Raw genomic sequence first — 11,758 nt, 5'->3', positions numbered from 1 at the left:
AAGTTCAACATACTGTAAATTAGCTTTGTACTTCTCTTGTGTAAGAACCCTACAGCTCATAGTACGTGTATCAACTTTCTTAAACTTTTTCATACAAGAAGTTTAAAATCTACTTGTATTAATGTACTGCAGCAGTATCATTGTGATTAAATCCATCCAAAGCTGCATTTTGATGCAGTTGCACCTTTTAAAAATCTTTAATGTCATTTCATTCTATAAATGTATTTGTCTAATCAGTCAACAGGTCCCTTAAATTAGAATGACTTCTATCAGATACTGGTGTTGGTTTTGTGTAAAGAAAGTGAAGGTAAATGACAGTTCTTGAAGATCTTTCTTTTTTTGTTCTTCAATTAAACAACAGAAAGTGAGAAGAGTTATGAGTCAAGTTTTAGACAATGTTTGAAGTACCTTGCAAAACTAGGAATAATCCCTGTGGTTATCTGGGAAGGATATATCTTTACCTCAGAGGAGCTGCCTGGCTTATCCTTTAGGGTGCAAGGGTTTCTCTTTTATCTTTTTTAAACCATCCAGCTATTAAGTAGTTGTGAGGAACAAAACTGTGTTCTTTGGGAAAGTAGATGGCGTTAATTTGCTTCCCCAGACAACCAGTTATGTTTCTAGAGGACTGCAAAACACAGGAAACTGTATACAAAGTTGCTTAAATATACTTATAAAATGCTTTAAAAACCAATTAGAAAACACATTTTTTCCTACAGAAAAAGTGGAAAATAAGCTGAAATATGAAGGAAAAAATTTACCACTTTTTTTCCCTCTCATTTTAGGGGACAGTCAATGGTGTGCTGCTAGTGACGCCAAATAATATAATGTTTGATCCTCATAAAATGGATCCTCTGGTCCAAGAGAACGGCTGTGAAGAGTATGGCATCATGTGTCCAATGGAAGAAGTGATGTCAGCTGCTCTGTATAAGGAAATTGTGGACAGCAAAATTAAGGATTCGTTAAGCATGTAAGATAGAATAGTGTTAATAAAGCTTTGAGTAATTATGAACTGTAGCCATATTACTGACCATACAAAATTAGCAAAACCAATTTTTTTCTCCTGTTTTTCTTTTTTAAGAACATCAAAGATTGGCTTGAAAGATCCTTGAGAAAGCTTGCTTTACCTTAAGTTCTCACATACTACATATACTATCAAATAAATCCTCTTGTGTATATATATATATACATGGATTCTAATTTTCTCCAATAGTCTCTTCTAAAAATCAGTGTATAGCAAGAGGTACCACACAACTTCCTATGCCCCTTTCCTCACTACGATAACAGTAACAGATACGGTTTTGATTCTTTGGTAATTTAAAAACTGACTTACAGATAGAAAAGTCCAATTTAAACCGCTTTAGGTACACATTTTTATTTGCCATTTTCCACTTGCTTCTCAGACTAGCTTCACGTACCCTCTTGTTGATCTGATAAATGATTGTAGGACTAATTTTCTGAGGTCTGTGTATATTTTTATGGCTTTAGGCCTAATTTGGTTAGGGGAGGAACTGCATTTTTGCCTTTGGGTGTAGCCTTTTAGAGGTGAACAGAGTGAATTCGGATCACTGAGCTTTAATCACGGGCGTTTAGCGTGGTAAGCATTTATTTTAAACCTGACTTTAAATGGCATTATGAAGAATCTGTTCCATTCTCTGTTGCCTAATTTTTATACTGCCCTCAGAAATAGGATGAATTCTAACACTTAAGTCAAAAAGGATTTAAAAAAAAAAAACAATTATGCCACCTTTACCTCTCACAGCCCATGAAGCATAGCATTTGCAGAATACTTTGACCATCTAACTGCAGGGAAGTGGACTCCTTTAATCGAGACAGAGTTGTCTGTATGTATGAGAGTAAAGCTGCTTGCCTGATGTGTAACTCTAAAAATAAAAATAAATAAATAAACCACCGACCAAACAAAAACACCCCACCCTTTTAAGTAATTGTATGAAGATACTCAGTATCGCTGAAAAAATGGCCTTTTACAGTTCTTACAGATAGTATGCTAAGCACATCTTTCTTGATAAATATCTGGAGACCCAGAAGAAATAACTTACCTCATAACATCTTTAAGTTCCATTTCAGCACAGACCTGGTAGTAAACCGGTGTCTTGTTGTGGTCTTGTTTGCTGCCTGAAGTCATACGTTTCTTGAAAGACCAACTAATTTATGTATTACTATAGCAGTACTTTTGGGGCTTTTGATGTAGGAAGGTGATGCCTTCAGCATGATTGCTTTCTATAAGTGTATTTTCCTGATCAAGCTTTAGAAAGTTGCTTGTAGTTCCTACTTCAATGGATGTGTAGTGCAGACAGCGAGTTTATGAAAATGAGATGATGCTTTTTAATCTACCTATTTGAATCATAATAATGCAGTGGCAAAACAAGTCTCTCTTCCTAGCATGTTTGCTTTCTTAATGACGTAGTGTTGATGTACAAATACACTTTCCATGCTCTGTTGATTTTTGTGCCCATTGCACATGCATTTTCTGTTTTGTTTATAATATAAATGCATACAGAATGAAAACATGTCTAACAGTAAAAGGTCACGCTGGACATAAAGGTCTCTGAATGCACAATAAACTTGAAAAACCAATCAGAATACTGAAAATCAGTTTCCTTTTATATCAATAACCTAATTACAAAACTGATGGATTCTTTGGTTCTTAAAACTGGAATTTTATGTTATATGGTTTCTGTATATAAACTATAATCTTTGCTGAAACTGTGAAAAAATATATCTGAGCACATCTTCTACAGATTCATGAACTTTAGGTTGTGCTTGTTAGGAAATGGCCCAGTCTAATGGTTGATAAAACCTAAATTCTAATCCACATGCTTTGTAAGCAAAATTACTACATCAGCACAAGCTTAATATCAGTTTCATGTTAACACTTGAAGAGGATGCATATGCTTTGCAAATGTCCTGAATTCTAGAGATGACTCATCAATGTGACCTAACTGAATAAAAGGTTTTGTACAAATGTGGAGTGGATTTATCCATCTTCAGGATCAGAGATTAAGGTATGAGCTACTTAAAAGCATTTGATACTAGGTAATGGAAGACATAATGTGCTTGTGGTAGCAAGGGAGTTGTCTTGGAGAACTCTAGTCAAAAAGTATGTTTAAACATGAGAAGCCTCTTATGAAGGTTGTGTACTGCTCAGGTGTTTAGGTTTTTCTTTGACAACATTGCAAAAGCTTGAGTCCTGTAGATATAGTTGAACGTGTTCACAGTCCCCTTGTAGGCCTCTTCTAAAACTCATAGAATTTGACTAGTTTATTTTGAAAGGCAGGCTTGAATAAGATTGTTTCCTTAGGAGAAAGTAAGTTCCAATTTTATCCTTGCTTGCTTTCTTGTACTGTTTATCAACATTTGAGGTCTGCTTTTTAAATGGCCCAGTTGTACCAAGTTCGGGATTTATTTTGCTGAACAGTGGTATCCTCAAAGTTGGGTGCCCGACTGGTGAGGACACTAACCACTGGTGTTTAGGTGTTTCTCGTGGGCAGAACGGTAAGATCTACCTTGATGGTTCCTATTGCTGAGGTAGTTACAGTTAGACCAGGTGACTTCTGCCATCTACTTCTTACCACTGAGCCAGGTGCCAACTTTGTAAGAGTGGGACATCACTGTGCAGTTGTACTGGCCTCTTTGGTAGACAAAGCTGAAAGGATTGTGGAGGATTTCTACCTTTTAGAGATTACGGTTCTGTGTAGCTTTTTTAGTTTTCCCCTTGTTTCTTTTATTTTTACATTGTAAGAAACTTGAGTCTTGTTGGTTTCATAAGGGAGAGCTTTTCCTTGCAAAAGTAATAGGATTTTCCAACTTCACATCTGTGTCATCCTGGCAAAAGGTCTGCGCCATAAGCTTACCGTTACAAGAACATATTTTATGGTGGTTTCATATTACAGATGCTTTGCATTAATTTTGTTTGTTTGGGTTGTTTCTGTAAGAGCACCTTTAATTTTAAACAGAACTTAATAAAGAGAAGAGCTTGACAGAAAAGGCACCTGATATAATAATACTCTTATTTGCTCAACAGAGATGTAGAACAGCTATCTGTAAGGGATCTTTGCCATTCCAAGAAGGCTGCAAAGAGCAATACAGATGAAATGGATTCCCGGATTCGGGATACAGGCAATGACAGTGCTAGTACTGCCCCAAGGAGCACGGAGGAGTCTCTTTCAGAAGATGTCTTCACAGAATCAGAACTCTCTCCAATACGTGAAGAACTTGTTTCCTCAGATGAGCTTCGACAAGACAAGTCATCTGGAGCATCATCAGAATCTGTCCAAACAATAAACCAGACTAGTGCCGAATGTTTAACAATCACTTCAGACGCAAATGAAGCTTCCAGTGACTTAAAACCCAGTGCCGAAAGGGTTGTAAATGTTAAACGGTTTGGTACCCACAGCTTAGGTTCGGAAAGTTCTGAAATGTCTGTAAAGGGGGGACAAGAATCTGGTGAAAATATTGCAGATGTCCTCCAGCAGTCTTTGCAAGGATCACATGGTAGTGAAAAGGATGACAAAGAGGCAGAAGTGGGCAAAGATCAAGGCTCCTCACTAGGAAAAGAACCAGAAGGAGAGAGTAAGATGGGAGAGGAATGTCCACGTTGTGAAGATACCACAGACTCGCAAAAGAAAGAGACAGCTAGCAAAGGAAAAGTAGTGAGGGAACAAACTCAAGACTCTGAGGCAGAAGTGGAAGAACTCCGCAAACTCTGGAAGACCCACACTATGCAACAAACCAAACAGCAAAGAGAGAACATGCAGCAGGATTCACAGAAAGAAATCAGTCAGAAAACTGTGACTGCAGGAGATGGGCAACTAGAAGGTGAGTCAGTATTTATGGGTACAGTGTTAGCCTTCAGATTTAGTGTGTGTCTCCCTCCAGCTCATCAGTTTTTGTTGCTTTTCATTCTGCAGAACGTATTTTTCCATATATTGCTTATACTTCTCATTGCTTTGAAGATATACCTTATATATATATCAGTGGGGAAAATATTGCTCTGGAAGCTGAAAACTGTTGTTACTGTCATTTTTCCTCATTAAAATTATAATTAAATTAAAATAATGTGTCTTTGTAGGGGAGATTTAAATCAGCCTGTAAAACTAGATTCATGATGCAGTGGTCAACTGTAGAAATCAAAATTAACAATGTTCCTTAGCCATCAGCTAGCTAGCTGTCACATAAATTTTGATGCCGTTGTCCATGTGTATGAATGAATTTCAGGGAATGAATTTCATGTTGTTTATAGCACATCTACCTTGTAGTTATGGTTTATGGTGGGAGTAACACTGGAGTCTCAACACTGATACTGCCAAAACTTTGTTTCACTTGCACCTTGTCATGCTTTAATTTTGACTAGAACAGGATTGAGCATACAAAAAGCATTTCACAGGATAAATAAGGGCTAGATGGCAAGAAACTAATGCTGTGAACATGGAGAACAACTGGGCTTATTTCCCTGAGTTCCTTTACTCCTCTGCAAAGATCAGGCCCTAGGACTACGAGTTAGAAGTTATCTTCGAAGTCTGTTGAAGTTACTTTATTCATATTAAATGTTGTTTCTTTTTCAAGTAACTTAAAGATGTTTCTGTATGTATTAGATTTGGCATTTTTAAAAATTCATAAGCCACTTTCTGATGCATTACCATCTTGCTAATGGAGGTAAATTAGTTGTGGAGTATTTTGGGGGCTAGAGAGAAAACATACCTATAATGCCTGTCACAAACCAGTCGATTGTACGTGATTGCATTTGAAGGTCATATTTAAATTACTACAATTTCCACTTATTTACTGAATAGAGAGGTGTATTGTTTGGTTGAGAGAAATTAATCTTACACTTCAGAATCCTATGATAGCTTTGGGGTGGGGTTTTCTTCTGTCCTTTTGTTATGGAAGTAATTGGATTTTTAAATCTGAAGCAGAAATTTGGCTTTTATGCCTTTTAATATTTTCTGAGATCTGGCAAAAATGTCAGCTAGCAGTAGTTGCTGGTTTTGACTCAAATGCAAGTACAATTGTTTTTTGTCACAATTGCTGCTTTTCTTTCTATTGGTAACTATGAGTAGTCTGGAATAGCTAAAAATGTCTCCTTGGATTTTTTTTTTAATTTTATTACATAGAACACTCTTACATTCTCTTCTATTTTTACGGACACTTATATTAGCAAATGTACTGAAAGAAAAGCTCGTTATAATTTCTCCAAAGTTTCAGCTATAATGGTCTGTAGTTTTGTGTGGTTATAAACAAACTGAAATCTTACTAAAGGTAACGTCTTTTTTTTCTGCTTAGTTACCTGAATATTGGCCAAAACAAAGGAAAAAAAAAAAAAGACATGACGCACAATAGCCATTACTAAAACCTTTGTTTTGCTGAAGATTTCTGTCTCGGATATGCAAAAATGCATTGAGAGCACACCAAAAAAAAAAAAAGGCAAAAAAAACCAACAAAAAAACCAACAAACAACCACCATGTTAAATAATCCTTTTGAGTTTGGGGGTCAGGACTAAATTGTTTTCATTCTCCCTGCTAGCTGTAACTAAATCTCACTCGTTTTTCTTTTCAAGGTATGGTACAAGTCCTACTTCTCTGAGCTCTTATGTCAGAGAAGTTCTAAACTCCTTCATCTGAAGGACCAAAATATCAGATAATTTAAAGAACAGTTCTCTAACACTGCCACAAGGTTCATGCGCCAGTCTTATGAAGCAGTTTTTTGGTTTATTTTGGTTTTTTGGGGGTTTTTTATCTGACAATTTCCCTTTTGAGCTTATGGGTTAAGAATCATGCATATTAAGACTATGTTACTGTACTGTACACTGGAGGTATAATTCTAAAATACTGTAACTGAAAATGGAGATGCACATTTAAATATTTACACAAAAAAAAAATCTTTGGGGAACAGTGCTATTCTAAACTTCATGGTGAAAATCTGATTAAGAAACCATACATGAGAGATGCTTATAGATCAAGGAGGTGATGTTTTCTGTGCCTGGTGTATCTATGGTCTGTATAGACACTGAAAGAGAAAAGATAAATGTCCTAGAAAACTGGAACATATCTTTATGTGTATGTAACACCAGAGGTAGGCTAAATCTTTTGTTGTCATAGCTGATTGTAAGAACTCTTAAATTTCCTTCCTTGCTTTAAAAAGTCTTCTGTGGCCGAAACTCATGTTCTAAGATATGGGCAATTAATCTAACAAAGAAACAGTTTTCAGTAGGCTTATTCTTTTACCTTGTGCTGACCTGACAATCTAGACCTTGAGAGTAATCACGTCATTCAGTTAGTTCAGTGAAGTGTGCTACTGGAGGGAAAAATCCCTGACTGCAATATACAGTATACTGAATCCTGAAGTGGTGTTCATACTTTTGAAGTGTTTTATACAGCTAACAATTCATTTCCATCCTCTATTAGTAGTGCTGGAACTTTTCTTTTTTTAAACTAACTAATAAACAGCTCTGACCTTATGTGAATCACCCCTAAGTACTTACCTAACACTGTATCTTCTGCATGTTTATGGACCAGTGGGAGGGGTGTCTGATTTAGTGTTGAGGGACATGCACTGAAAATACCTTCTGAAATACTTTCAAGGATGGATGAAAGACTGTAATAATAAAATCTGAGGTTGGAAGCAGAAATGAATGTTAGAATTATTCAAATGTGTTGTACTCTGAAGTTCATTCTGCTGAAGCAATTTATGTAACAAAAAAAGAAGGGTAATTATTACTACCCATGTTATCTCATCTCCTATTACTTGCTTTTATATATGTCCTTTATACATGTATTGACCAATAAAAAATTGGCTGATTTTAAGGTTCTCTGTACATTGTGGATAGCTTGCTTTTTCTGTACTAACAGGTTCTTCTCTTACGAAAGAAAAAAGAAGACATCGATCTCACAAGTTTCTGCGTCTCAGGGTTGGAAAACCCATGAGAAAAACATTTGTTTCGCAAGCAAGCGCATCAATGCAGCAGTATGCACAAAGGGATAAAAAACATGAGTACTGGTTTGCTGTTCCACAAGAAAGGTAAGAAGGAGGTAGACTGTGGAGAAAAATAAATCAACACTTTTCAGTAGGTCTTTGAGCACTTTTTCTGGCTTAACACGTGTGGATACCCCAGCTTTATGGGTTTACTGGAGTTTCTTGCAGGTTCAGCCTATAGTTTCTTATGGTATTATTTAGGCTTGTGTTTGTAGGAAGTAAATAATGAAAGAAATATTCAAGTAAGCGGTGGCTGGTGAAAGAAGTGAGTTCTGCAATAAACTTCTTTATTGCCTTTTATCTGTGCTTTCTGTTATTTGGAAACTTTCTGAAAGCTCTCTCTACTTCTTAGAGCTCTGAGTTCAGAAGAGCTATCTGGGGTTCTCTTGCCTTGTCTTCATATATGGAACATAAAACTTTTCCAGGAAGCAACTTAAACACTACTTCTGGAAAAATACCTAAATGTGTCACAGTAATTCAAGGATGTGAGATGTCTGTTCACTCACTGGTAAAGTCTTCAATTCTTAAATGATCTTTACTGCTAGGAAACTGTGACTTAGTTTCAAATTGCATGTGATTTTGGGGGTGTTGGAGATGATTATATCCTTGTCAGGAGAAGGGCGGGAGGGAAGAAAGAAGCAACAACAAAAAAGCTATCATCTATCACCTTGTATAAATACCTACATACAATGATCAAGTCACTTTTCCATCTTTTCTTTTGAGCTGAATGGCATAGAATGTCCAGTTGGGGCACTGCAGTTGAGGACAGATATGGATCAATTGGAGAGAGTCCAGAGGAATGCAGCAAGACTAATTAATGCCTAGAAAGTGTAACATATAAAGAAAATTAGAAGTAAGTGGGGTTCTTTAATCTAAAGAAGAAAAGGTTCATTACAAACATAAAATCATTTCATACTTACAAGTTGGCTGCAACAAACCAGGCAGTAGTCTCTTTGGTTGGGGTGTTTTGTGTGTGTGTGTGTGTCCACTGTGAATGGAGATGTGTAGCGGACTGAAATTCCATCAAAATTTTTGAATTTCCCAACAGGGAGGATTGAGTTTGTGCTAGCACATCACTAACCTGCTTTTAAACATCACCCACCTAAATGGTGGAGGTTTGTCTGAAGAAATTGCATAATGTCTGTCACAGTGTCCTGGTATAGCTAATCCTGTCTGGGCCAGGTGACTTCTCATGGCTACAGTCAGCTCAAATTTTCTTGTTTGATTCATATCATATTTAGCTTGAAAACAGAGAAGTGTTTCACGCATGGCGGTGATGTCAGGTCAGATGATTAAAATGGTTACTGTCTCTTTGGTTCGTTATCAAGTGCAGCAGAGCAAGCACTTGTCTTCATAAAGCAGAATTTATCACCTGTTTCGGAAGCAATAGTTCACAGTCTGTATCTGATCTCCTTGGAAGTTACTCCACCTATTTTCTTTCAATTTCTCTCTTTAACTGCATGAGGAATTAGTAATCTGTTCTTTATCCATCCAATGTATGTCCTATGTTTCTGTACACAAAAAGGCTCGTGCTAATAGTGGGGGTGTTTTTTTCCTTAATTCAGTATTAACCTTGCTGAGTGCTACTCTGCAGAGGTCAAAATATTTACTGTCAACCCTGATGTCTTTGTCACCTAGAGGTAAGAAAGAGAGAAAGTAGGTTATCTGGCAAACCTACATTATTGCAGTGTTCTTAATCTCAAATGAGCCCATCTGGAAAGGCATGTCTGAGAGTTCCTTAAACATCAAGGTTTGTTTACTTTTTTTTTAGTGCTATAATTATGTACAATTTCAAGTTCTTCAAAAGCTAAAAGCAGGATATCTCTTTTTAATTTTCTTACTTTAAGACTTGATAAAATTGATGGCTCGTTCATGAGAGATCTACAGTTTCTTGTACTAACTTGGTCATAGAATTTTCTAGCCTTATGCATCTGAAATGTTTTATTCTCTTTTACTGTCAGAGAAAGATTTGTCTTTTTCCTCCTTTCATCAGTGTTATCCAGTAACCTTAATTTTAACAAGGGTGACTGAATAACTGACTCTGCTCAAAGACTATTATTACATACCTGTGTGCTGCATCCTTTTAGGCGTATGAAGGTTACAGTTGCAGTTCTGAGAGACTTTGCTCTGTATCCCTTACTGTTCTTCCAGTATTGAGTTTTGCAGGGATTTAGTGAGGAAGGGGGGAAAAAATATTCAAATCTTCTTCTTCATGCTAATCTCGTGCTAATCCAGTCTGCAGATTCACAGTAGCAAGTATCTCTGAAGGACGTAAGGAGTATTCAAACTCTTGGTAACCAGAGCCACAAAACTCTATCTCTGAAGCAGTCTTTTTCCATGATAGAGGTGCTAGTGGATTCATTGCATGTCCTCTTTCCAAATGCTCCATCTATCTGTGCACCTATGGGAAATGCTTAAAGAGTGTAGGCTGATGTCTGTTAGGGTAGTAAATAACTCTCTTCTGGGAATTTGGGCATTTTGTCCTTCCTAACTGGGGAACCATGCCATTTGTGGCAGATAACTTAAAAGGAGGTAACTTTGAATCTTGGTACTTACTGCAGTACTATGGTTGAAATAGTCTGTGCTTTATGATCTAGCTATATATCTGCACACTTTCATCCTTATTTCCTCATATCTGTAGTAATTCTCACCATCTGCATAATTTTGTTTACATGTCTTGCGAGTGTTCAGCGCTCTAGTGGCGGGGAAAACAGACATGCAGATACTTTAAAATTCCACTTTTGTTTATGGTTTTATGTAACTCTTAAAAAATAAAAAAATCTTAGTGTTTTATTTTGGAAGCTATTTCAGCTGTAAACAGAGGTTTCCAACGGGACAGAGGTGGTTGAAGGACCATACTTACATATGAGAACACAGCTAGTCAAGTTCCAACTTGTTTCCTGTTTTTCCTCCAGTGTCAGCTTCATATAATTAAAAAGAAAAAAGCTAACTAGCTCTTTTCAAATGTGTCTCTAATATATAGTAAACCATGAAATAGTAAGTATTTTCATTTTAACCTTAAATACTTCATACTTATTACACATGTCCCAAAAGATCACAACCTTACCTTATTTTTCTTTTCTTTATCGTTACTTGACTTCTCTAGGACAGATCACTTGTATGTCTTCTTTATCCAGTGGAGCCCAGAGATATATGCAGAAGATACTGGGGAATCTCTTCGGGAACCTGGTTTTATAGTGGTAAAAAAGAAGGAAGAGCCTGAAACTAGTGAAGAATCTACTACTGAAGATGCTGCAAAGGAGTGGGAGGTAAGGAAGAAGTGTCAGACTTTATGTTAACCATATTACTATGAAAGTATTAAATAGTGTTAAATACTTTCCAATAAGAGAAATCAAGTAATGTGCTTTAGTCTGCTTACTACGATCATGACTGTTTAATTTATGTCATCCTAATGCTTTGCTCTAACATCAGTTCAGGGCAACATTTCACAATTACAAGTCATTTTTGTATGGAGCAAATTGAAACTTAAAACTCAGAGTTGAAAGGAATGTGAGTACAGCAAAGTACTTGCAACCTTGATGAAGTAGACTTAGTTTTCAGTCAAGGAAGCTGACAGTTTTCTGACACTTATTATTCATGTACATTTCTGACATGTATTATTCCCTAGAATATTGAACACTTATTGGTAAGTCTCAAAACAGTGATGAACAACAAAAAAGGAAAATTAATATATTAATGATGTGTTCTTCCAGTAAACCAGTAATTCTCAGTTAAATTCTTCATACATTAAAATGATGTTGCATGGTA

General features: G+C 36.4%; 1 protein-coding gene across 1 annotated transcript; it reads left to right on the top strand.

The window, feature by feature from the left end:
• Positions 1–782: 782 nt before the first annotated feature.
• On the top strand, positions 783–11,259 carry LOC104502643 (oxidation resistance protein 1-like; the record flags this gene model as incomplete). Its single annotated transcript, XM_010147399.1, has 4 exons — positions 783–967; positions 4,043–4,836; positions 7,867–8,035; positions 11,097–11,259. Coding segments are annotated over 4 exons (1,311 nt in total), but the record flags the coding sequence as incomplete, so codon positions are not given.
• Positions 11,260–11,758: the final 499 nt, after the last annotated feature.

Source organism: Eurypyga helias, unplaced genomic scaffold (assembly GCF_000690775.1).
Source record: "Eurypyga helias isolate BGI_N326 unplaced genomic scaffold, ASM69077v1 scaffold39522, whole genome shotgun sequence".
In the NCBI taxonomy this organism is placed as follows: Eukaryota; Metazoa; Chordata; class Aves; order Eurypygiformes; family Eurypygidae; genus Eurypyga; species Eurypyga helias.
Note: the sequence above shows the minus strand (reverse complement) of the source record. Positions and strands in the feature narration are given on the sequence as shown.